Raw genomic sequence first — 27,897 nt, forward strand, 5'->3', positions numbered from 1 at the left:
TTAACCAGTCTGTAACATCTCAAAATGTGAAGACTTGTTTATATCAGACGTGAAGTGTTAAACAACCCTTTAAATTACCCACGTTCAATAACTGTATTTGAACTGCTTGCTAAAGCCCAGTGGACTAGTAAACCCACAAGACAGTTCACTCACTCATTTCACTCACCAAACAATTGGTAGGAAAAATGTTTGAAAGAAATGGAAGTGAACCTCTTTTGTCGGGTGCACTTACCCACTGATGTTTTCACAGGTCTGAGAGCTGTTTTCCTGCTGCATAGCCAGCAGCTTGAGCTCACATTTTGTTTTTGTGGTTGTGATGGGTTAGAGATCACAGAACCCCCCATGGGAGCTGCCACTGATGTGCCAAAACTATCTCCGTCCCTGCTTTCGAGACCCCAGCACCCTGTTTTGCTAAGCCAGACACTGCCGTCTGCTCCAACACAGACCCAGGGTCTGAATTTCTTGCCCCAAAGCTGCAGACTTAACTGAAAGCAGCTTACAGAAGTGTTCTTGTTTTTAACACTCAGATGCCCAACTCCCAGTGTGGTCTAAATCCCAAAGAAATCCGTTTTACCCTGTATAAAGCTTATATCGGGTAAAATCATTAATTGTCCAAGCCTCTGGCAGTAAGTTCAGAAGGAGGGTCTGATGGTGTCACCGGTAAGGCTTTATGGAAATATGCTTATGAATGTGTGTGTGCGCTATATATATATAGAATATGTTTTATGCTACATATGCCAGGTAACATATCGCTGTAAAGGTCATGATCTACTGAATCTATTAATCCTATTTGTATGCATGTATCATTTTTGTATTCGAAGTTATGAATATTGGCTGCATACTTGTTTGATTCCAAGTAGGCTGTAGTGAAGCAGTTGGTCAGCTTCTCAGTAACTGCCCTATCAAGAAACACTTAAGCCAATAATGAACTTGGAGACACCAATCCACATCTGGGCTTTCCCGGGAATGTGGCTTGGCTGGTAAGGAACTCAGTCAGCATGGACATGTGAGTTGCCCAGGTGACTCCAAAACTCCATTTTGTAGTTGGACTTTGCATAGGAGAGAGGAAGGGGTCTCCACCCACAAGAGAAAGTCTATTTAAGCCCAGGGGAGACCCCTCCATTTTGTCTTCAGCTGGCTAAAAAGAGAGCCTCTTAACCCCCAAAGGTACTTAAAAGAAACTAGAACAAAGGACAGTGACTGCAAGGAGTGTGAGTGCTTGCTTGACCCAGACTAAAAGGAGATTAGTCTGTAAAAGGAAGCATTCCGGAACTGGTGAGGATTTTATCTGTATTCAGTTGGATTAGACATAGACTGGCGTGTTTTATTTTATTTTACTTGGTAATTCACTTTGTTCTGTCTGTCGCTTCTTGGAACCACTTAAATCCTACTTTCTGTATTTAATAAAAATCGCCTTTTACTTATTAATTAACTCAGAGTATGTATTAATACCAGGGGACGCAAAGAGCTGTGCATATCCCGCTATAACACTGATCCAAGAGAGATGTGAACAAATTGAAGACCGGAAGAAAGCAACAAAAGTGATTAAAGGTCTAGAAAACATGACCTTTGAAAAAAGATTGAAAAAATTGGGTTTGTTTAGTCTGGAGAAGAGAAGGCTGAGGGAGGACATGACAACAGTCTTCATGTTCTTACAAGGTTGTTGTAAAAAGGAGGGTGACAACTTGTTCTCCTAATTGCGGAGGACAGGACAAGAATTCATCAGGTTAAATTGCAGCAGGGGAGATCTAGATTAGACATTAGGAAAAACTTCATAACTGTAAGGGTACCTATCTCATAGAACTGGAAGGGACCCCGAAGGTCATTGAGTCCAGCCCCCTGCCTTCACTAGCAGGACCAAGTACTGATTTTTGCCTCAGATCCCTAAGTGGCCCTCTCAAGGATTGAACTCACAACCCTGGGTTTACCATAATTAAGCACTGGAACAAATTATCTAGGGAGGTTGTGGAATCTCCATCACTGTTAGGAGCAGGTTAGACAAACACCTGTCAGGAATGGCTTTTCAGTGCAGTGGACTGGATTAGATGACCTACTGAGGTCCCTTCTAGCCCTATAGTTCTATTATTGTGTGCATGCAGCATGTAATTGTATACACTAAACTAACTATTATTACTTTCAAAAGACTTACAGTGAGAGGATAGGTGAGAGTCTCTACATCTGTCCCCCTCCATTACAGTTTGCAGTAAAATAGTACACACTAAGCTCAAGCTTATTGCAAAGCTCTGGCCCCTCCACTACTACTCCAAAAGAAGCAATTTTGAGGCTACGTCTATACTACCTGCCCGGGTCGGCGGGTAGCGTTCGACTTCTCGGAGTTCGATATATCGCGTCTCATCTAGACACGATATATCGAATTCCGACCGCGCTCCCGTCGACTCCGGAACTCCACCACCGTGAACGGCGGTGGCGGAGTCGACGGGGGAGCCGCGGACTTCGATCCCGCGGCGTCTGGATGGGTGAGTAGTTCGAACTAAGGTACTTCGAGTTCAGCTACGCTATTCACGTAGCTGAACTTCCGTATCTTCGTTCGACCCCCCCCCCCCGCACAGTGTAGACCAGGCCTGAGAAAGCAGCAGACAATTATACTTAGAAAAGGAGAAATCATTTGTCTTTTCTCTTTCTAGTCCCTCTCATCCCTTTTCCTAGTCTCCAAATTTCACTCAATCTGGAGCATCCTCAGGGAAGCAAAGAGCAATATTACATCCACAAGAGCTCAATCCTACTTCCCAGAACCATAGACCCCAAACTACAACTGGCATTTATTACTTCACTGTTGGCTAGACACTGCTTCCTTCACTTCAGCTTTGCTCTTCTCAAAAGTATTGACACAATATAGCATGTTGCTCATCCTCACAAACGTGTTCATGAAAGCATACTGTAAAGGAATATTTTGTTATTCTGATGGACTTGGAAGTACTGAAGTGTCTAGACAAAACACTAATAGCCTATTTATGCACTCTTCTTTGAGAGTGAAAACATATTTGCTTTATCACTTTATTAATAAATTAATTATTGACATTGCCATGTGTCAATCAGATCCATTTCATAACGTGTAGCAATAGATACGTTTATGGAGACCATCTAAATACAGGTTTAGTAAAAAAACTAAAAGGTCACACTTTGTATTACATTTGCAAACAGTGCGATATATATCATCACTATATATATAAAATATATATTTTCATTCTAGTCCAAAGAAACCTAGAATTTATGTAATCATACAGTTCAAAATTAAGCTCTCAAAAACGCGAAAATACCGAACAAAGATTGAAAGTTAAGGTTTAACTTCGCTCTCACGGTACTTTCATATATGGTCTTTCCATATATCTTTATAATTTATCTGTTGCCATTCAATATAACATATAATTAAGTACAAACCAGAATTTCTTATATAACCTGTCTTGCAGGCAGTTGCAGTTCATAGTCTCAATGAAATTTACAAACCCAACCCTGGAGGAAGAAAATCATTCCAGTAGTTTTAAAACTATTGAATGTTTAAAAGTGGAATGGCCCAGAGTCTGACAATCCAAACATTCTCACAGTAAATTGGAAAAGATCAAAACATTTCTTTTCATTTTTTGAACTTGCTCATTTTACACATTATATAAGTAGTGTGTGGGTCCTTTACTGCTTTCTAAAGATACAAAAACCACATCTCACTTACCTCATTTTGGTTGTGGGGCTTTGGCATAATCTAGTAGCTCTGACTCACATGCCCTTGTTACCTTAATTGTTTCCTTCCCACAACTGTGTCAGAATCAGCACTCTCTCCAGCTTCAGTTTGATTGATGGGTCACACCTGAAGCTCTGGGTAAGGTTGCCAACTATCTAATCTCACAAACCCAGACACCCTTGCCCTGCCCCACCTCTTCTCCAAGGCCCTGCCCCCTCATTCCATCCTCCCTCCCTCTGGCCTGGTCTACACTAGGACTTTAATTCGAATTTAGCAGCGTTAATTCGAACTAACCGCTCAACCGTCCACACCAGGAAGCCATTTAATTCGAACTAGAGGGCTCGTTAGTTCGAATTTGATACTCCACCCCGACAGGTGGAGTAACGCTAAATTCAACATGGCTAGCTCGAATTAGGCTAGGTGTGGATGCAAATCAAACTTAGTAGCTCCGGGAGCTATCCCACAGTGCACCACTCTGTTGACGCTCTGGACAGCAGTCCAAGCTTGGATTCTCTGACCAGCCACATAGGAAATGACCCGGGAAAATTTGAATTCATTTTCCTGTCTGGGCACTTTGAATCTGACGTCCTGGCTGGACATCGGGGCGAGCTCCGCAGCACCTGCAACGATGCAGAGCTCTCCAGCAGAGGAGTCCGGCCAATCCAAGAATAGAAAGAGGTCCCCAGCATGGACAGACCGGAAAGTCCTGGATCTGATCAGTGTGTGGGGCGAGGAGTCTGTGCTTTCGGAGCTGCGCTCCAAAACAGAGAATGCGAAGACCTACGAGAAGGTCTCCAAAGCCATGAGAGACAGAGGATACAGGCGGGATGCAACGCAGCGCCGCGTGAAAATCAAGGACCCCAGACAAGGCTACCAAAAAATCAAAGCGGCAAACGGACGCTACGGAGCCTGCCACCACTGCCCCACCAGTGACCGTGGACTCTGACGATGGGACAGTGTCGACGGCCAGTTCCTCGGTGATGTTCGCGGACGGGGAAGATGAGGAAGGGTTTGTGGAGGACGAGGCAGGCGAGAGCGCTTACAACGATGGTTTCCCCGACAGCCAGGATCTATTCATCACTGTCACGGAGATCCCCCAACAACCCTCCCCGGCCATTAACCCAGACCCTGAATCAGGGGAAGGAGCAGTCGGTAAGTGCTTTAACCATGTTAACTTTTATTCTTAATATAACAGGAATCTTAACTGTGTGAAAAGGAGGTCTCTCTAGATATGGGGATAGAACAGAAATCATCCTTGGAGATCTCCACGAAGCTCTCCTTGCGTTAATCGAAAAGCATCAGCAGGAGGTTCCTGGGGAGAGCTGCCTTATTGGGTGCTCCGTGGTAGCACACTTTTCCGCGCCAGGCTTTCATGAGGAACTCAGGGAGCACTGCCTCCCCGAGCACGGCTGCATCGGGCCCTGGTTCGTGCTAGCTTTCACGCAGCATGCGCTCTCTATCTCCTTCAGTGACCCTCCTCAGGGTGATCTCGCTCGGAGACTCCTGCATCTAATTAGGGTAATTACTGTAATTTTACGCCTGGTCCAAAGTATTTTTAATAAATCTATGGACAGATGGCATAGCACAGACTCAGCACGCAGCTGCGTGACGAGCGTAACAGAAAGCCAAAGAATATAATGGACGCTCATGGAGGGAGGGGGGAATGAGGACGCAAGGTATCCCACAGTTCCTGCTGTCTCCGAAAAGTATTTGCATTCTTGGATGAGCTCCAAATGCTTCTAGGGCCAAACACAGTGTCTGCGGTGGGTCAGGGCATAGTTCGGCAATTTGCGCACACACCCCACCCACCACCAGAAGTGAAAACAATCCTCTGTTGACTCTTTTACATGTCACCCTATCTTTACTGAATGCTGCAGATAGACGCGATGGTGCAGCACTCAACACCAACATCCTTGCTCCCCCCACGCTATGGATGCCTGATGATGACGATGGATTTCCATCTTTTTGTACCATCAGCCTATTGGCACATGGGGCAGTGCAAAAGGGCTGGTAACCATGCCGACTAGCATCAGTAAGGTCGATCAAGGGCGCCTGTCCCTAATTTTTGATGGCAGATGGTGCAATATGGCTGGTAACCGTCCTCATCATTGCAACAGGGGGCTGAGCTCCATCAGCCCCCACCCTTCATTGTAAATAAAAGATTCAATTGCCCCTGGACTAGCAGAGGGATGATGGGCTCCTTCATCCACACTCCTTAATGTCCTGCCTGGACTATCATTGCAGCTGGAGGCTTCCTTCCACTCATTTCTCACAAACAAGTCACTGTGTCTTATTCCTGCATTCTTTATTACTTCATCACACAAGTGGGGGGACAATGGTATGGTAGCCCAGGAAGGCTGGGGTAAGAACGGAATGAACAGGTGGTGTTGTTGCAGGAGCACCCCCTGTGAATAACATACAGCTCATAATTTATGCAGGATCGGACACAGAGCAGCTGTGCTCTCTGGTTCTCTGATACAGTGGTTCTCTAGTACACTTGCCCATAATCTAGGCAGGACTGATTCTATTTTTAGATACCAAAAAGGAGGGATTGACTCAGGGAGTCATTCCCAATTTTTGCTTTTGCGCCCCTGGCTGCTCGGCCAGGGGCACTTATGACAGCCCCAAATGGGGCAGTGCAAAAGGACAGGTAACCATGCCCATCTTATTACCATCTTATTACCAATTTATGGTATGGTTGCTGGTACAATATGGCTGGTAACCATCTCTGCTGTCATGCAAAAGCAAAAGCATGCTGCTGTGTAGCGCTGCTTGCCCGCCTCTGTCAGCGGCATCTAGTACACATACGGTGACATACACAAAAGGCAAAACAGTGTCCATGGTTGCCACGCTATGGTGTATGCCAGGGCAATTCTGGGAAAACGGGCTTGAAATGATTGTCTGCCGTTGCTTTCCCGGAGGAAGGAATGACTGGCGACATTTACCCAGAATCCACCGCGAAAATGATTTCTGCCCCAGCAGGCACAGGGGTCTCAACCCAGAATTCACAGAGACAGCCTAGACTCAGTTAATTGTTCGCAAAAATGTATCTTTGCAAGGAATTCACTCCCTGTTTCCCATCTCACAGCTTCCACTGTCTCCAGACCTGCCACAGCATACCCCTCGCAGAGGCTGGCGAAGATTAGGCGGCGAAAGAAAAAGACAAGGGACAAGATGTTCGAGGAACGTATGGGCTGCTACCTAGCAGAGGCGGACCAGCAGAGCCAGTGGAGGGAGACCGTCTCTCTGTGCCAGCACTCACACAGCGAACGGGAGGAGAGGTGGCATGAGGAAGACAAGCAGGCGACTGAAACAATGCTTGGACTAGTGAGGGAGCACACGGACACGCTCAGGCGCCTTGTGGATGTTCTGCAGGACCGCAGGAGGACAGAGCCCCCCTGCAGTGTATCTGCAACCGCCCTCCCCCGCCACAAAGTCCCATACCCCCCTCACCGAAAATTATCAGGAGGAGGGGCGGCTGGGGACGTGAACACTGTCACTGCACCACAGCACAGTGCTCAAGTACCCAAAAGCTCTCATACCCTATATTTGCCGAAGTCCTTCACTTCCAGACTCACAGTAGTCCCAATCCCAGTCCCATCCCCTAACTGTCTACTTAATTAATAAAAATGCTTTGCTGTTAATTACTGTTTCCGTTATGTTTTTTCAAAGAAGACTGTGTTCGAATGGGGGGCGTGGGGAAGGGGGTGGTTAATTGCATAGGACAGTCACCTTTCCCAGGGTACAGACACGGGGGCAGGATCAGCAGCGGGTCACACACACGGTGCAGTCAGTAGGCAACCTGGTCGGTTTTTGGAGGTGGTTTCCAGGATCTGTGTGGGCGGGGGAGATGTGACTTTGCAGTGGGGGAGGGCGGTTACAGATCTTATACAGCGGTCCTTGTCCTGGACCGCTGAGTCACGCAGCTGAGGAATCTGTATCCGTCCTCCTCCACAAGGTCACATATCCGCCCGCACACAGAATTCCATAAAGAGGGATGGCAGGCTCCGTTGAAAGAAGCATTCCGGCACTGCGGACCGCTCTAGGAGCAGGAGCCTGTCATTCCTTGAGTTTAGAGGCGGTCTTTACATCACCGCACACCCTACCCAGCACAGTCTGCGTCCCAGTTTCAACCCTTTCACAAACAGTCATGAATAAAGAAACCTTTGTTAAGTAATAATGGGACATGTATTTTATTTTTACACGTGTGCTGGAAGTCGGGGTAACGGGGTGAACGGGGTATGTAACCGAAGAGGAGAGTCAACAGTAACTGGGTAAAGAAACAGGGGCAGGTTCAGCTTCTCTGTAAAGAAACTGAACAGTCACAGGTCACGCTGCTCGCTGCTCGCTGGTATTTGAAGAGTTCCTTGTCGCTGTCCCAGGCGCCTGTATAGGGCTTCATGAGCAAGTGCATTAGCGGGCAGGCTGGGTCCCCGAGGATGACTATAGGCATCTGCACATCCACAACAGTTATTTCGTGGTCCGGGAAGAAACTACCTTCCTGCAGGCGTCTGAGCAGCCCACAGTTCCTGAAAACACACGCATCATGAACCTTGCCCGGCCACCCGACGTTGATGTTTGTAAAACGTCCCCTATGGTCCCCCAGTGCTTGCAGCACCATTGAAAAGTAGCCCAATTTCTCAGCAGCTGACTGTGGAAGACGTGGACGATAAAGTGCGAGGAGGAGAAAACGGCGATGATCGCAGCGGGCTCCGTGCTTGCAGTGCTGTGGCGTCCGCGCTGTCACTGACCAGAAAAGTGCACGAACAGATTGCCCGCAGGCGCTTTCCCGGAGGGAGGGAGGGAGGTTGTGATTGACGGTTCAATGACGACACTTACCCAAAACCACCCTCGACACATTTTTTCCCCCAGCAGGCATTGGGGGCTCTACCCAGCATTCCAATGGGCAGCGGGGACTGCGGGATAGCTTCCCACAGTGCACCGCTTCCAAAGTCGACGCTGGCCCCGTGAATGTGGACTCAGAAATTTGAATTAGTGTATTTAGTATGGATACACAAATTCGACTTCATAAGGTCGAATCCACAAATTCGAACTAAGTTGATTCGAAATAGTCTTGTAGTGTAGACAAGGCCTCTGTCACTCACTCTCCCCCACCCTCACTCACTTTCACTGGGCTGGGGTAGAGGTGTGGGAGGCGGTGAGGGCTCTGGCTGGGGGTGCAGGCTCTGGGATGGGCACGAGGGGTTCAGAGTGTGGGAGGGGGCTCCAGGCTCAGGTGCAGGAGGGAGTGTGAGGTGCAAGCTCTGGGAGGAAATTTGGGTGCTGGAGGGGGCACAGAGGTTGGGGTATGGGAAGAGATGTGGGCTGCAGGAGGGGGCTCAGGGCTGGGGTAAGGGGTTGGAGTGCAGGAGGGGGCTCAGGGCTCCGGCCAGGCAGTGCTTACCTCAGGCAGCTCCCAGTCAGCAGCGCAGCAGGTCTACTGCAGACTCCCTGCCTGCCCCGGCCCCTTGCCACTCCTAGAAGTGGCTGGCACATCCCTGCAGCCCCTGGGGGTGGGGGCTCCGCGCGCTGCCCCCGCAGCTCCCATTGGCCGCAGTTCCCAGGAGCTGTGGAGTCAGTGCTCAGGGTAGAGGCAGCGCGCGGAGACCCCCTAAAATCTCCCAGTTTGGCTTCAGTAGCCTCCAGGAGACTCCCGGTGAAAATCAGGAGGGTTGGCAACCTTACCTCTGGGCTATTCAATGTCAAACATTTCTAACTCACAGAAAATTAGTCAAGTTGTTTTAAACTTGGAACGTTTTGTAGACCTCACGTTTCAAACCTGGCCACATCGGAATGTACTGTATGTTACTTTAAGCTTGCATTAAAAATTCCAGTCTATATTCTTTTATATGTGGAATTAAGGATCTAACAATTGATGAAGATATAAAATGAGAGAAACTATATCTGAAGACATAAGCACAAGGGGGCAGAGTTAAGGTTGAGCTTTACACCTGGACTGATTTTTCCTGACTTCTGAGAGCTTGCTTTTTCAAGCTTCTGGCCAAATCCTGCACACATCTAAAGCATGTAGTGCTTCCTACTGTGAGCAATTCCTCTGGGCTTGTGGGTTGGGGGGTCTAATGCTGCTGTGGGAATAAAGTTGCTGATGTCAGAGATGCTGCTCCTCCAACCCCCATGCAACATACACATCCAGCACAGCACTGTTTCCAGAGGATGTCAGGCCAGCCACATAACATCTAGCAACACTGCTTCTTTTGCCTAGGGTTTTGCATGTGGGAAGAGAGCTCCATTATTATTGGCTATGAGGCAGAAGGTGGAACAGAGATGAGGCAACCAGTGGATTGAAAAAGGAAACTTCTCTTTCCTTCCTCTCCCTAGGTTCTTGCTGAGTTCTACCAACCATGGCATTTTGTCAGGATTTTTTCTCAACCAGGTGGGTGTGATTCACTTCCTGATCTTGCTCTGCCATTTAATAGCATCATTCTAAACTCCTTATTTGGGCTTTAGGAAGAAGATTTACACATCCAACTTAAAAGCCTCACACATCTCACAAAGTTTTGAAAATGGTGAAAAGTTTCTGGAATTCATGGATATACATCCTTGCAAATTAGAAGGAAATTAAAAGATTGTATGCCTGATGAAAGGAGAAATTGTGTTAACATAGACTGACTGATAGAACTTAATCATATATATTTTATTTATGAATGACAATTGTACCTTTGTACTGATGTTACAATAATTGGATGAGGTCACATACAACATGCTAATAAAGACATAATACAAATTCACATACTATAAAAGATTGTGGAAGAAATTGAGACACACCTGTCATTGTTATGATATCACACACACATTGCCAGAGCACTGAGAAAACAGACTGGCTGGCCACAGCTGGCTGAAACAAAATGACTTTGAGATGTAATTGCAGGGTGTTGTAGCTGTGTTGGTCCCAGGGTATGAAAAAGACAAGGTGGTTGAGGTAATATCTTTTACTGGACCCGCTTCTGTTGTTCACATGAGTTGGTCCAATAAAGAAAATATAACCGCACCCAACTTGCCTCTTTGAAATGTAAGGTTTTCATCTTGCTTAGCCAAATATTTCATTTAAACACAACTTGGAGTCAGGCTAGCTATCTTTTTGTACTGTTTCAGGTTAGCTGGGCTCATATTATGCTTAGCTTTTATTGTTTGTTATTTTCTGTGCTAAATAAACATTGTCTTTACCAACAAGTAGGGCTGGTCAGAAAAGTTTTCAACTCACAATGACAAAAACTTATGATATAAAGGTTTCCCCCCCCCCCAAATTCTCATTAATATTTTTGTCAGTAGGGATGATTTGCTTTTAGTCAAACACAAATACCCAGAAAAAAAGCAAGAAATTACACTTTTCTCTCTCATAGATGTGATTTTTTTTCCTGTTGCTCCTAGGTTCAAACTCCCTAGTTCTTATACCAAGGAAAAAATCTATGCCAAGAAGTTTAGTAACACAGGAAGACAGTATAATGCAGAATTGTCACTTTAATTATATTATTGGCTCTGATGCAGATGTCAACCCAATTTATTAGATGAGGCTTAACGATGTTGACACCATTTAACATTGAACCAGTTCGGAAAATATTCTGATCACAATGGGCTCAGATACATTTAAAAAAAAAAAAAAAACACATTACAAATTCTATGCCACTTTACAGAGCCCACAACTTGGGCTAGAACTATTCTTCCGGGTTTTAAATCTCGCTCTCTATCCTAGGACTGACATGCTATCGTCACGATTGTCTATGCCCTTTTTCAATCATCAAAACTGTACCAGGACAGGTTAGATGGGCCCAGTCCTCTTGACCGAATCCCACACCTCAGTTGATATTCTCTCTTAATTACCTTCTCCTGAACATACAGGTAGGTTCGCAATGTTCCTTTCTACAAGCAGCAAAGCTAGTCTCCTCCCTCCAGAGGGACGGTTGGGTTCAAAGCATTTCAGTAGAGAAGAGACAGGATTTGGTTGTAATGAATATAAAGAGGATTTTATTTTCAAATAGCTGGGCAAAGACAGTCCCTGGAAGTTCTCTCAGGCTCAAAGACTAACTAAACACAGCCTGCTATACCAAGTATCACGAGAATATTGCCTCATTCTTCTCCTGTCACTTATACCTGTATAATTCCACTGACTTCAATAGAGTTACTCCCAACCGAGTTACACTAGTGTGGGTGAGAGGAGAATCAGGCCTAAAGTCTCCCTGAACACTGGTCTGGACTAAGCAATCGTAGAATGTGTTCTGACTGAATTACAAGGGTTGAAATCCAATTAGCTAAAACAAGAGAGATATTTGTTGTACATCTGAGAACATGACGTTTAAGGGTGATAAATTTTAACCTCAGCACTTGAGAACCTAGGTGAGTCTGGTGATGCTATTGATTATCTTAGGCTACATGAAGCAACAGCATTTAAGACATTCAGAACAATTAACTATCCCATTATACCCTTCTTTTCATTCAACTAGTTTTAATGGCAGTCTGATCCCAAGCTGGAGTCTTTCATGGAGAAGCTCATTGTCAGCACAAAATGGCATCTCTCTCTGCCCTCCTGGTCTCTGAGGTCTGCTTTTGTAACTATTCGTACACTTCTGAAAACAGACACTGCTCGGTTACCATAGGTACAAGGAGACAAGCTAAGGGTGAGTGATGAAACAACAATCTGAAAGGGCCACAGATGATGAAGGAATGACTCAGCAGAAAGAGAGAGAAAAAAAACCTCTTGGTCAGTCAGGCTTTTTCCTTAAGAAATTATATTTATACCAAGAACTTAAAGTAAGTTGAGCAGAAAATTCCATATCTATAGGTTTGACTCAGTCCTACAACCTTCAGTGCAGAGTCCTAAACTCCAAGGCATTCTATACTCCCTACCCAACTGGCAGCTATTCTTATAGCTGTTTCTCTGAACATACGTGCAAGCGGAGGGGAAACTGATCTGAAATTAAGCCCATGTTCGTGGTGGCGGATAGTGCCCATGCACTCTGTCACAGCACATTTAAATGTCCCCACAACTTTTAGCACATCCAAGGTTATCTACATCAGCACAACCACAAAGGAAAGCCCTGCTATCTGGGAATTTAATCCCAGCACCCTCCTCTGATTCTGACCTTGCAGGGAACCAGCAATGGTCTTTGTTGTTGTGGGAATGTGAGGCACTTAAAAGCTATCGAGTTTCAATGACTTCTCACCCAGCTGATAGCATAACATTTTAGCCTGAGGAAATCAGTGTCTGGTAGAACAAGAATGTTCTGAGCCATCCAGCAGCCTCATGAGTCATGACATGAGACTAACAGGGCAGGGTGTGCCTTTGTTCCCTTCTCCAGTTCACCCTCTGTCCTGAAACAAGTTTCAAAGTTCTTCATGTTAAAGGAGATATTTTCAATTTACATCTTACAGTTACATCATTAAAAGGCACAGGTACAGATTCAGATTGAACTAAATCAAATAACAGCCCAACTCACCTTCCATCTGCAGCACACTCTAATCTGACTCCCACTTTATTTTTTAGCTGCATTTTACAGATGGGAAACTGAGGCACAGAGAGACTAGTGACACTGGAAGTGTGGGGTAGATCAGAGATTCAAACCTGGTCCTCCAGGCTAGCACCAAAACCACTAGAATATCCTTCCTCAAATTTGGAGTTTGGTTCCTTATCCATACACAACCTCTTGGTCTGTCAGGACCTGGAGGCGTTAATTTTAGGCAAAACACAAGGCTTATCTCTTGGGCAGTGCTTTTGGGGAGTGGCTGGGTTGAGAAGGAGAGTAGACAAACAAGGATGGTTAGCTAGAGTCAGTCATACTCCACAACAGCTCCAATTAATAATTCTGAGAGTTGACAATGGCTGAAATATAATACAAAAGGAAAGCGCTTTTCTGGGGCTTAGAATGGACAACTGAACACTAGTTAAGTGCTTAAGATATTTTCCTTGGAATGTTTGTTATGGAGAACTTCTGTATTATTTTTATGGAAAATATGCATGACTCAGTTGTCCCCACTCACATTTGTATTACCACCAAGTCAGATTGAGGGTCTAATGACAGGGGAATCAGAGAAGGGTGCTGGGCATGCAGTCATGTCTGGGTTGGGTAAGAATGAAATACAAGAACTGTCAACATGTGAATGGAGCTACCTTGGAGATACAAAGGACAGCAAGGACCAGACCATTCACTTTTAAGACTGCTGGGCCAAAGGGAGTTTTCACAACCCCCCTCCCCGGCCTGGGCCTCAGGGGAGGTGGGGTGTGAGCTAGGGATGTAAAATTTTAACCTGTAAGCATTAGTCTTACTGGTTAACCCACCTTAACCGGAAGCCCCATGCCGGCCATAGCAGCCCCTCTCCCTTTAGTCGGTTAACCGTTTAAACAATACAATTTCAATCATTTAAACGGTTAACTTTTTAAACTATATTTATATCCCTAGTGTGAGCTGCTCACATTAATTCAGCATGACTGCAGTTTGAAATGAGGCACTGAGCATTAAGCATGCTGCTGCCCAATGCAGTGAGAAGTTTGAATCGGGGGGGGGGGGGGGTAAGAGAAGCAGATTGTGTTGCCAGCACGCAAGCTTTGCTTTTCCACTCTAACCAAAGGAGCCTACACACCAGGGGTCGGCAACCTTTCAGAAGTGGGGTGCCAAGTCTTCATTTATTCACTCTAATTTAAGGTTTCACGTGCCAGTAATACATTTTAACTGACCATTTTTAGAAGGTCTCTTTCTCTAAGTCTATAATATATAACTAAACTATTGCTGTATGTAAAGTAAATAAGGTTTTTAAAATGTTTAAGAAGCTTCTTTTAAAATTAAATTAAAATGTAGAGCCCTCCTGACTGGTGGCCAGGACCCGGGCAGTGTGAGTGCCACTGAAAATCAGCTCACATGCTGCCTTCGTCACGCGTGCCATAGGTTCCCTACCCCTGCTATACACTGTATTCCAGTTGACTAAAACACGCTGTCTTATTTTGAAGAGGCTGTCCTGTGTCACTGAAAACATCTACAAGTGCTCCCAAGAGGGTAAATCTCTGACATAGGTCTAAACTCATTAGGACCTGCTGGAGGACCCATGGTGAGAAACAGAAGTGCTGAAGCCAAGGACTCAGTCTTGGGTTAGCAGGGACTGATGAGTTCCACTTTGCAAAAAGTAGAGTCCCTGGGCTTAGCACTAAAAGGTGTCCACTGCCAGAGGGCAGTAACTAAAGGCCAGAGGCAGAGGATACCCTTTCGAACCATGCCAGTACAGCAGTTAACTAAAGGCAGGAACAGTTAAATTCTTGACATGGGCAGAAGCTGCACAGGTATGGTAAAAGAAGAGTTATTGTGCTCACATGTTCAATAAGAGTTCAATTCTACTCTCAAACATCAGTGGAAAGGCTCCCATTGACTTCCGTGAGAGCTGGATTGGGGCCTATCCGATTCTTTATATCCTCTCCTGCGAACCTTTTAAGCACATCATACAAAAGGGCTACCAAAGAGCAGGGTGCCAGAGCCTTCCCAAAAGCGGGTGGGTCCCCCACCCCGGGTAGGTGGAGGGACCCAGGCTCCCCACAGCTGCCTGTACGGCTCTCCCCAACTGGGCTCCAGTCAGGGCCTCGGAGCCGCAGCCCGGCCATGATAGAGCTGCACAGGCAGCTGTGGGGAGCCATGGCAGACCCTCCACCTGCCCTGGGCGGGCGAGGGGGGGCACTGAGAGCAGCCCCCGGCCTGTGTCCCCACCCATGGCCCCCCCGCCAATGCAGGTGCAGGGTCCACGGCTCTCCACAGCTGCCCGCAGTGCTGTTCTTATCATGGCTGGACTGCGGCTCTGAAGCCCACCCCACAGCCAGAGCTGGGTCAGGGAAAGCGTGCGAGCAGCTGTAGGGAGCTGGTGCAGAGTCACGCACTCTCCACTTCGACCTGCCTTGGGTCGGGCAGGGAGACGGATATGGGGCTGCTGTCAGGCCTCCCGTACCGCGGGCAGGTGGAGGGTCCACATGTGTGGCTCCCACAACTGCCCTGGCTCCTGTCCCCTTCCAGGCTCCATGCTGGCTTGGCTAGGTGGACGGGCCCCACCCCCCACCCCAGCAAAAAGTAGATGAACCAGGCCCATCCATTTTCAAAAAGTAGGAGGGCCATGGTCCCCCATCCTCCTGGCACCACTGCATCTTGCACGACACACTCACATTTAGCAGTGATCACATGTCTGCACATAGCCCAGCTATTTTTCATGCATCCAACTGCCCCAATTTCCTTGCACATCCCCACGGTCCCATCGTCTCCCAGCAACCCTCCCGCCGACTTTCCCCATCCACCCATCACATCCTCTCTGGGCTGCACCACTGCCCCAGAAATCCTCCAGGCTCTCCCCACCCTAACAATCTCTCTTTCAGACTCTCCCCCCCCCCCCCACAACATATCCTTCTACCTTCTAGTGGCTCTTGACTTCTTGTAATACCTCAGTCCTCAGGCTCCCCTGATCTTTCCTTTTACAGCAGGGGTTGGCAACCTCTGACACGCGGCTCACCAGGGTAAGCACCCTGGCAGGCCGGGCCAGTTTGTTTACCTGCTGCGTCGGCAAGTTCAGCCAATCACAGCTCCCACTGGCCGTGGCTAGCACATCCCTCTGCCCGCTCTGCTACCCGTAGCCCCCATTGGCCTGGGACGGCAAACCACGGCCACTGGGAGCCGCTATCGGCCGAACCTGCCGACTCCGCAGGTAAACAAACTAGCCTGGCCTGAGCCGTGTGCCAGAGGTCATGGACCCCTGTTCTAAAATGTGCAGAAAATAGGCTCCTACCTCCCCCATACCTATTCCCAATGCTCAAGCTGATCTTGAAGGAGAAATCCATTAATTTTTTCACTTTCCAAAAATGTCACTCATGGAGCTGAACAAAACATGGCAGCTGGATTTTCACTCAGACCTATGTGGGCCTTATTTCAAAATATGACCCAAACTACTGGTGCAGCTACAGTTCCACACCTGATAAGTCAATTGTTCCTTTTCTCCAGGCCTAAGAAGTAGATTACGGTATCCTGGATCCAGATTTCCCCTATTATCTTATCAGACTTTTTGTTCGACAGGAATGATTTCCCAATCCTGAAAAGGTGAACTGGTTATTTTTTTTTGTGTCTGCATAGTCTCAACTGGGACACTTTAGGGAGTTAAATGTACTCTTTTTAAAAAGCCTTTCCCTTGATGAGAAGTAATAGTTGGGCAGAAAAGAGTGACCTTCCACTAGAGTAACAATTGTCTTGCTAAGATGTGATCTACAAATTGAGAACATACTATAGTTAAGTGCATAAGAACAGCTTTTGTGTCTAAAATAATTTCTATTGCTTACGTACTTTTCCTCCATAAATGTCAAAGCATGTAACAAAGGTGGATAACCAATATTATCCCCATTTTAAACAGGGAGAGGCTGAGGCATAGACAGTTCAAATGACTTGCCCAAAATTATACAGTGAGATGGTTAGAGCTTTAAAGAGAACTCTAGTTACTTGACTTCAAATCCAGTGCCAGATTCACTATATCATGCTGCCTGAGGAAAGGGGTATAAACAAACACACACATTTGCCTTACAGGTTTAATCCTGTGAAAAAATGATATGGACAGTCTTCAAAATGTCAATAATCGGCACTACTGTAGGCAATGTTTCCTTATCCCATGCCTAATGGGCCACAATAAATGTGTTGGACAGAAAGCATTTGTGAAGTCCTTAGATCAGGGAGACTCTGGAATCAACTTTCCATGTTGGTCAGGCAAAGCCCAAGTTTGCTGACCTTCAACGTAAAGTACAAGCTCTATTTATTTACTCAAGCTTTACTTACACTTACGGGAATGATTGAGTCAGATGAACTCAGGCGGTGATCGGAACATAATACATTGTGGGGATAGGTGGGAAGAGAGAGAAGGGAATTATTTTCATTGACATATACGCTTTATTATTTATACTCTACACACACCCAGCAGTGTGATGATGAGCACATTTTTATAAAAGCAGCAAAGAATCCTGTGGCACCTTATAGACTAACAGACGTTTTGCAGCATGAGCTTTCGTGGGTGAATACCCACTTCTTCGGATGCTTGCTGCAAAACGTCTGTTAGTCTATAAGGTGCCACAGGATTCTTTGCTGCTTTTATAAAAATGTGCTCATCATCACACTGCTGGGTGTGTGTAGAGTATAAATAATAAAGCGTATATGTCAATGAAAATAATTCCCTTCTCTCTCTTCCCACCTATCCCCACAATGTATTATGTTCCGATCACCGCCTGAGTTCATCTGACTCAGTCATGGTGCAAGCATCCGAAGAAGTGGGTATTCACCCACGAAAGCTCATGCTGCAAAACGTCTGTTAGTCTATAAGGTGCCACAGGACTCTTTGCTGCTTCTACAGAACCAGACTAACACGGCTACCCCTCTGATACTTGACATCTTTATAAAGGCACTCAATGAAACAGACATTTGTAAATTTGGTTCTGATTGGATCGGTGTATGTACTGTACTTTACCTTTCAGACCATAGCCAAAATCCAAACACCAGCCTCCAATGAAAGATGGTTTTGTTGTTTCTATTCATTTCCAGTGGTCAATTCGTATTACAAATCCACACAACATGCAAACTGTGCAAGATAGAAGTTCAGGGAACACCCAGAAAGAAGCCCAGCATGACGACTTAACCAGTTAACAAGAGTACTAACCAAGTTACAGGCACCATAGACAAGTTCTGGCCTGAGAACCTACACCTGCAATGGGAAAAAAATCTGGCCATGAGTGCAAGGATATCACTCACTACCTTTCATGAAGAAAAAAACAAAATTCCTTGGAAAGCACACATTAACCTTGACAGGCCTCCAAGTGATGCTCCTACAGTTAGCATAGAGACCAGCTGCAGTGAGAGTACTTACCTCTCATATTATCTCTTCATGACCCTTCAGAATGGATGGCTGCTGCCCCTACCCAGTGCCCTTTCAAGCTAAAAGATGGGATAGCAGCCACCTAGCTTCACTTGAAGATCCTGAGAAGGGAGCATCCTGAAATCTAGCCCATGTTTTGCAGGGAAAAGGCAAATCTTGTGGACTCATCAAGTGAACGTCTCCCAGAACACACATGAACCAGAGCCAGAACCTACCTGGCTCATTCTGCTCTAGTGACACTTGTTCTGCCTTAAGGGGACACTTGGTGTTTCTGATTCTTGTCACTTTGGCCTGGTCTACACTAGGATCTTAAATCGAGGGAGCTATCCCACTCTGTTGACGCTCTGGACAGCAGTCCGAGCTTGGATGTTCTGGCAGCCACAGAGGAAATGACCCGGGAAAATTTGAAATCCTTTTCCTGTCTGGACAGTTAGAATCTCATTTCTTGCTTTGACATCGGGGCGAGCTCCGCGGCACCTGCAACGATGCAGAGCTCTCCAGCAGAGGAGTCAGCCCAATGCAAGAATAGAAAGAGATCCCCAGCATGGACAGACCGGGAAGTCCAGGATCTGATCGCTGTGTGGGGCGAGGAGTCTGTGCTGTCGGAGCTGCGCTCCAACAAGCGTAATGCAAAGACCTTCGAGAAGGTCTCCCAAGCCATGACACAGAAAGGATACAGCCGGGATGCGATGCAGTGCCGCGTGAAAGTCAAGGACCTGAGGCAAGGCTATCAAAAAGTCAGAGCGGCAAACGGACGCTCCGGAGCACAGCCCCAGACATGCCGCTTCTACGAGGCACTGCATGCCATTCTCGGTGGGTCTGCCACCACTGTCCCACCACTGACCGTGGACTCAGTGGATGGCATAGTGAGCCAGGACAGTTCCTACTCGATGTTCGCCGATGGGCAAGACGACGAAGGGTCCGTGGAGGAAGGCGCAGGCGACAGCGAACACAATGCCGCTTTCCCTGACAGCCAGGATCTGTTCCTCACCCTCACAGAGATCCCCTACCAACCCTCACCGGCCGTGAACCCGGACTCAGAGTCAGGGGAAGGATCAGGCGGTAAGTCGTATAAACAAGAAAATATTTATTTGCTCGAAAACATGTATACCAAAAATATAAATTCTATCTATAAATATTATATCTAAAAGTTTTTAAAGGGAAACTAAACGAACAGTAGGTCTACACAGATTGGGATGGAACAATAGTCCTCCATGGACAATTCCACAAATGCTTCAAACAGTTCCTCAAATACCCTCGCAGGAGGTTTCGAGGAAGAGGTGCCCTATTTGGTCCTCCGGTGAAGCTCACTCTTCCACGCCACGACATCCTCAGATACAGGGGAACCATCGCCTCTACCAGCATGGCCGCGTAGGGTCCCGGTCGGTGAAGTGCTTCCCTTAACATCCTTTCTTTCTGCACTCGAGAGACACGCCTCAGGGTAATCTCGTTACTGAAGTGCTGCATCTAATTAGGGCAATTAGCGAATAGTTACTGTTCTTAATGGTTTACTTATACTTTGCATAACAAAGCCCCGCGCTTAGCAGCCACGTGCTGTAGGCCACACAGGAAAAGCATACATTGATCTTTCCCCTGCAGTGTCGGGAGTGGCTGCAAAAGGGTCATAGTATCTGATTTCCAGATTGCCGTTAGCACGACGGCACAGCTATCCGTTAACTGATAAGCATAATGTACTGTAAGGCTTACCAGGACTCTCTGCTAGAGGGATTCTGCTCTCTCTCCCGACTTCTCCGCTCTCCTGTGCAATGGCGCAGCCAATCAGAGCGTAGGCCAAAATGTTGTGCTTCTCTGGAGACCACGTGACACTTGTTGTCCGGTACGGTCTTCTTCATGGAAATTGACTAGACGGTGTTCACTGTTCGCGAAAATGTATCTGTACAAGGAAATCACTAACTTTCCCCATCACACAGCTTCGGGTCCTTCCCGGACTGCCCCGGCATCCCCCTCGCAGAGACTGGCAATGATTAGACGGCGAAAGAAGAAGACTAGGGACGACATGTTCGCTGAACTGATGGTCTGCTCCCGAGCAGAGGCTGCAGAGCAGAAACACTGGAGGGAGACCCTATGTGAGCAGCATCGCACACTCATGGAACGTGAGGATAGGTGGCGGCAGGAAGACCAGCAGACCACCCAAACGCTACTTGGTCTCATGAAGGAACAAACGGACACGCTTCGTCGCCTTGTTGATGTCCTGCAGGACCGCAGGCTGGAGGACAGGGCCCCCCTGCAGTGTCTCTGCAATCGCCCTCACCAGCCAAGAAGTCCTGGCCCCCCCTCACCCAAAAGTACAAGACGGAGGGGTGGTAGAGGACGTGAGAACTGTCACTGAACCAGAGCAGAGCGGCGTGTACCCCGCACTTCTCACGTTAGAAATTTGTAGAAGTGCTTCCCTTATAGGCTCAGCCAGTCCCAAATCCAAGGTTCATCCCCCCACTGTTTATTAGATTAATAAAAGCTGTTTGCTGTTAATCACTGTTTCCGTCATGTCTTTCCTGTCAGAGGATTTTTCGGTGTATGGGGTGGACAGGGGTTTCATACTTGCACGGTATAGCCTACAGTACCAGGGTACAGACTTGGGGAAAGGATCAACTGCGGGGCACACACACACTGCAGTCAGTAGGCACCAGGGTCATTCTGTGTTGTGTATGCTGCCCCTGTTCATTTCGTAATGTGTATAATTGTCCAGGGTCCTAGCGCCTGTCACGCCATTACTGTGAAGGCAGGCTGCCCTTACGATGCACTTGCAACGGATCCACGAGCCTATCCGCTGCCCTGAGCCCCAACAAGAGCCCTCATCCACGGACAGATAGTCACCCTTCTCCCACACCCATCACCCCTTCCCACGCAGAAACCCGCAGCCCACTGCCGTCATCCAAACCCCTATGCAAAGAAGGCACCACTCGCCCCTTCCTGCAAACCCTCCCCTTCATGCAGAACCACTGTCATCCGTCCCCCACCCCAGAGACCTATGTAGGAGCAGGAGGATGTCAGTCCTCTATGGAGGAAGCGCTCTGTACGTCAGTGCACACCGTGCCCAGCACAGTATGCGTCCATGTCTCAACACCAGAACAGAAATGCAAAGTAAAAGAAAGATTTATTAATAATGAGTGTAACAATTACTTTGCTTAAAAACGTGCTTTGGAAGTGGGGGAAACTTGGAGAACAAGGCATGTAGCCGCAGATCCAAATCGACACAAACTGACACAGGCCCAGGGTCAGTTTCTCTTGAAAGCAAGTGGAGAGTCATAGGTTACCCTGATCTCCGAGGAAACTTGCTTTCAAAGCCTCCCGGATACAGAGCGCTTCCCGCTGGGATATTCTCTCGGCACGGGTGTCTGGCTGAGCGTAAACTGCAGCCAGGCGATTTGCCTCAACCTCCCATCCGGACAAAAAGGCCTCGCCCTTGCTCTCACACAGATTGTGCAGCACACAGCAAGCAGCAATAACTACGGGGATATTCTTTTCGCTGATGTCCGAGCGAGTGAGTAAGCTCCGCCATCTCCCCTTGAGACGTCCGAAAGCACACTCCACCACCATTCTGCACTTGCTTAGCCGGTAGTTGAAGAGTTCCTTCTCACTGTCCAGGGCGCCTGTATAGGGCTTCATGAGCCAGGGCATTAGCGGGTAGGCTGGGTCCCCGAGGATCACTGTAGGCATCTGCACATCCCCAACCGTTATTTTGTGGTCCGGGAAGAAAGTACCTGCCTGGAGGAGTCTAAAGAGACCAGAGCTCCTGAACACACGCGCGTCATGAACCTTGCCCGCCCACCCGACGTTGATGTTGGTAAAACGTCCCCTATGGTCCACTAGTCCTTGCAGCACCATGGAAAAGTAGCCCTTTCGGTTAATGTACTCGCTGGCCTGGTGGGCCGGTGCCAGGATAGGGATGTGAGTCCCATCTATAGCCCCACCGCAGTTTGGGAATCCCATCGCGGCGAAGCCGTCTATGATGACCTGAACGTTTCCCAGGTTCACTACCTTTGAGAGCAGTTGCTCAACGATTGCGTGGGCTACTTGCATCACAGCAACCCCCACGGTAGATTTGCCCACGCCAAAGTGGTTCGCTACTGACCGGTAGCTGTCTGGCGTGGCAAGTTTCCAGAGGGCTATGGCCACTCGCTTCTGCACACTCAGGGCTGCTCGCATCCGGGTGTCCTGGCGCTTCAGGGCAGGGGCCAGCAAGTCACAGAGTTCAAGGAAAGTGCCCTTACGCATCCTGAAGTTTCGCAGCCACTCTGTGTCATCCCAGACCTGCAGCACTATGCGGTCCCACCAGTCCGTGCTTGTTTCCCGGGCCCAGAATCGCCGTTCCACACCATGAACTTGACCCATTGCCACCATGATCTCCACGGCGCGGCGTACCCTGCTTTCTGAGAGGTCTGCGCCACTCTCCTCACCGCGCTGCCGGAGCCTCCTCGCCCGATTTCTCAGTAGCTGACTGTTGCACAGGTGGACGATAAGGTGCGAGGAGTTGACAACGGCCATAAGTGCAGCGATGATCGCAGCGGGCTCCATGCTCGCAGTGCTGTGGCGTCCGCGCTGTAACCGACCAGAAAAGTGCGCGAACAGATTTCCCGCCGGCGCTTTCAGGGAGGGAGGGCGTTTGTGAGTGACGGTTGAATGATGACAGTTACCCAAAACCACCCTCGACACATTTTTCCCCCAGCAGGCATTGCGAGCTCTACCCAGCATTCCAATGGGCAGCGGGGAGTGCGGGAACTGTGGGATAGCTTCCCACAGTGCACCGCTTCCAAAGTCGACGCTGGCCCCGTGAATGTGGACTCAGAAATTCGAATTAGTGTCTTTAGTATGGATACACAAATTCGACTTCATAAGGTCGAATCCACAAATTCGAACTAAGTTGATTCGAAATAGTCTTGTAGTGTAGACAAGGCCTTTGTTGTGAGTCTCACACTTGGTGTTTTTCTTACAACCCCAGCTTCCACAGTTATATGAAAATCTGAGGAGTGTACCCTCCTGGTTGCCCACATTTCCAAGCTTTGCCATACAATCTAATGGTTCAAAAGCCAGAGGCAAATAAAAAGAACCCAAAATTTATCTTTTAAAAATCTCATGATTTGGGAGGAGAGGGACCGGGGTGTGTGTGTGATTTATTCGTTTAAAACACTTGGCGGTAGCAATACTGAACACTGTTGATGTACAAAATTTGATTTCTTTAAATGCACATTTTTCCTGTATCTAAAAACAGCTCAGATTATTAAAACTGGAATTTTGAACATTTGAATTACCTTTTTTTCCCATTTCTCTCAGTGTGGAGACTGAAAATAAGTGTACGGCTACACTTAAATACTACAGTGGCACAGCTGCACCACTACACTACAGTGTAGACATTAGCTACACCAATGGGAGGCGTTCTTCCCTTGGCATACGTAATCCACCTCCCCAAGAAGCAGTAGTTAGGCCAAGGAAGAATTTTTCCATCGATCTAGAGCTCTCTATACTGGGGGTTAGCTTAGCTTAATTACACCACTCAGCATTGTAGATTTTTCACATTCCCGAGTGATGTAGCTAAGCCAATTTGATTTTCTAGTATAGAGGAGGCCTAGTCAATTTCACCTTTGTTCAGTATCTGGTTCACTTTCAGGGCCTTATACACTAATTAGTACCTATGCTGAATGTTTGCACTGTGGAGACTGTTAGCGAATGATTGTTTAAAAACCTGCTTCCACTGGATTGTTTTTAGTTGAAGAACCATGCAAACATTTCTGTTTGTCTTAGGTTTTCACAATATTTATCTCTGTGGTCAAATTTGAATGAGAGTGTCTTAGGCCATGACTACACAACAACATTTTACTTCAGTGGGCACAGAACAGCTTAGAAAATTGAGGCCTTAGGTTTGGCCTACACACAAACTTGCTCTGGTTTAGTTAAACCTGTTTAGACCCTCATGTGTACATGCATTTCAATTTAGTTTAAACTGGTTCCTAATCAACTTAAGCTAAACTATAATAACCCTAATTTAAACCAAAGTAAGTGTGTCCATATAGCCTTTTGCATCAATTGAACCAAATCAGTTTAAAATGAGCCCTAAAGTGAAACCAATGGAACTCTGCCTGTAGAGCAGCCCTTAGAAGGGATGTTGTAGCTGTTGTAAGTCTATAACACGCAAAAGCATATGTAGCCACAAACTGAGAGGCAAAGAAAGACAGTACCATTGCCTGTCTGCTCAAAAGCACATGATCCATAGAATACCAAGAAACAGAAGTAGAGGTCACAGAAATATGATGTTCTCTACCATGTTAGATGTCACGCACTGCAGGAACTGTGCTGCAGGAGTGGATGATGTGATTTAGGCTCTGATCACTGGGGCAGAGTACAAGAGGGGAAGCAGACATGTCACCCACCTATGGGTCTAGGGCATAAAAGGGGTCATTTGCCCAGGGCCCATTTGTGAGGGCCCCCAGAGTGGCGCTGCGAGCCAGTGCACAAGGTGGCCGTGCTGCTCAGGACCATGTTTCAGGGAGTGGTGTTGTGACCCAGGGGCCAAACTCGAGCAGCACTGCCAGGTCGTGGGCCTGCTGGACGTGCCCGGAGTGGGGCCCAGCACCGCCCACTGCTGAGCGCCCCAGGCAGGATCTCGCCAGCCAGCCCCCCACCCCCGCTCTGGGGTCATGGGGGAGGAGGGCAGCCTCTGTTTCAGATTTTGTCCCAGCCCGGGCTGAACAGTGGCAGGAGGTCCCCAGGGCCGTGTGGCCCAAACCCAGCCTGGGGAGGGGGCGGGGGGCTCATTGCCGCGCCCCGCCCCAGCCGGCTCCCCCCTGCCAGGCTGAGCGGGGGACGGTGCCTGGGCCAGCTCCCGTCCCGGGCTGACACGACAGGGAGCCAGTCAGGCAGGCGCCGGAGTCGCCCCAGCCCTGCCGGCCGGGGAAAGTTCCCGGCCCCCAGTTCCCGCGCGGCCGCGGCTCGCTGCCTGGCGGCCCCCCACTCACCATGGTCACTGCTCCGGGCGGCTCGCCCCGGCTGCCCCCTCAGTGCCAGGTGCGCGCCCCGCCGCCCATCCTGCCTTCCCACAATGCCCGAAACTGAAAGCGACTCCGCCCCGCCTTCACCTGCGCCAGGGCGGGGCCGGGCACCTGGCGCCGGAACAGCCCGTCGGCGGGCCCCGCCCAGCGCCCAGCCCCGCAGCCGCTCCGTGCGCTGCGCGGGCTGCCGGAGAAGGGATTTCCAGAGCAGCCGGGGAGGGGCGCTCCCGGGGCTCGGGCACTGAGCGCCGCGCTCCCTGGAGTCACTCCGGGCCCGACTGCTGCCCCCAGCCCAGAGCTGGTACTGGGGGGAAGAGCTACATCCAATGAGCGGGGGCAGGCTTGGGATAGCTCTGGGGTGGCGAAGAGACCAAGTGGCATCGAGCTGTGAAAGTGCAATTTTTACCCTTTGGTGCCCGGGGATTGAACACCAGCCTGCAGTCTCAAGGGGTTTCCCAGACTGGGGCGGCTCTAGCCATTTCGCCGCCCCAAGCATGGCAGCACGCCGCGGGGGCCGGTCGCCGGTCCACCGGAGCCGCCCTCCCGGCGACCAGCAAAGCGCCCCCCGCGGCGTGCCGCCCCAAGCACGCGCTTGGCGTGCCGGGGCCTGGAGCCGCCCCTGTTCCCAGTTGCACCAGGAGGCTAGCAGGCTAACCCAACAGGCAGCATAGAAATAGACAAGCCTGGTCCTGTACACTGTATATCAGCGTTCAAGTGAAATTCACATTCCGGAGTCTAACCAGTTATATTTACATAATACCCAAGTACATAAACAGTGGCAGATAGTTTCAGTCTAGACTGCCTATTAGCATATTTTATGCACCTGGCTTTTCCACTTTCCCAGCAATCACTAGGCACACCAGGACAGATTAATACAGAGAAGGGCGGGGGAGTCAAGATACCAGTCTCTTGGTCCCATCTCTGCCCCTCTTCAGTTCAGCAAAGCCACTTGAGTAGTTCTGTTGGTTTCAGTGGGACTACTCATGCTTAAAGTTAAGCACATGCTGAAGTGCTTTCCTGAATCGAGGCCTAGAACCTGTTTTAGCAAGAGAGAGAAGGTTGGTAAAGCCACCAAGATTTACCCCCCCCTTTTGTTTTCATTATTTTGGATCTTTCATTTCCATGTAGATAGTTATCAGACGTGAGCAGAAGTGATCTCAATTTAGTATTGAATGAGAAGGATAGTGAAGGCTGCCTTACTATAGTACTGTAACCTCAACATGAGGATTAAGTAAGAGTGCTGATTTACAGCTTGAACCCATGGACATCTAGGCCAGAGATGAGAGCGCTAGCAGCAGGGCAATGCTGATTTAGCATTAAACTCATGCTGCAATTTCTATGTTGAGAAATTATCAAGATACACTGAGGCTTGGTGAATTTCCAGCATATTGAGTAACCTCAGGCAATATCTCTTGTAGTTCCATTGAGAACATAATGGCTCAAATGGCGCTTTTGCAGTTTCAGTGGAAAGATCATAGTGGCTAACTGAAGTGATACCAAGTTCAAAAGACCTGATAAAAATGCAGTGATAGTAGGTCATGCATTGTCTTAGTGAGAGATATTTTAAAAATAAAACAAATTTTGGCCTTAAAGTGGTAATGCCAAGTTAAAAACCCAAACAAACAAGTTTCTTTACATCTGTACTAAGAGCAGGTTAATTATTAAAAGTTAAAGATTTTAATTCAATTTACCTTTTGCTTGCCTGTTTGCTCTTGGAACTCTGTGGTAGCTAGTTTTGGTTTCTGGTTCTCAGGCATTGCACAAAGGTGCAATGTTTGGGAAATATGTAAATCCAAACAAAAAATTCCAGGTAAACTTTTTTGAGTATCTTTTATAGAAAAAATGACAATATTTCTATACCTAGAAGTCTTTATGTTCTTTCAAAACACAAGCAACCTAAATTTGAAGCCTGGATGGTGGCTCTTTAAAATTGCTAAAGGTCTTGATCAAAGCCCCCAAATCTAGGCTTAAGGCTTCTCACTCAATTGCCATGGGTCTCATTGTGATGCTCTGTACCTTGGGGGAGTGTACTGTAACCCCCATATTTCTCAGTCACATATAATCGTGATCTTACACATAAAGCATGCCTTGTAAGGTATCAGGGGAAAGGTTATGATCTGCTGAAAGTCATTTCTCTATCCATATATGTATATCATTAATGCATATGAAGTTATGAGAATTGTGTAGTATGGTTGTCCCTAAAACATGCTGTAAGTTGGGGGAAATCAGCCAGATATTAGCCCCCCAGAGGCAACAGCAAGGAAAGTAACCAATGCCTGGGCAGGGTGTCAAACAACCTATCCACAATCATTGCCCAGC

General features: G+C 47.9%; 1 protein-coding gene across 1 annotated transcript in view; it reads right to left on the reverse strand.

The window, feature by feature from the left end:
• AP1S3 (adaptor related protein complex 1 subunit sigma 3) overlaps positions 1–25,672 on the reverse strand; it is a 37,271-nt gene extending 11,599 nt beyond the window's left edge. Inside the window, exon 1 of the mRNA XM_045031532.1 lies at positions 25,546–25,672. Coding sequence (XP_044887467.1) covers positions 25,546–25,548 — 3 coding nt within the window. The 5' untranslated portion in view covers positions 25,549–25,672. The remainder of the gene's footprint in view (positions 1–25,545) is intronic.
• Between the last annotated feature and the right edge of the window lie 2,225 nt (positions 25,673–27,897).

The sequence above is a fragment of the Mauremys mutica genome, chromosome 9, assembly GCF_020497125.1.
Source record: "Mauremys mutica isolate MM-2020 ecotype Southern chromosome 9, ASM2049712v1, whole genome shotgun sequence".
Taxonomy (NCBI): Eukaryota; Metazoa; Chordata; order Testudines; family Geoemydidae; genus Mauremys; species Mauremys mutica.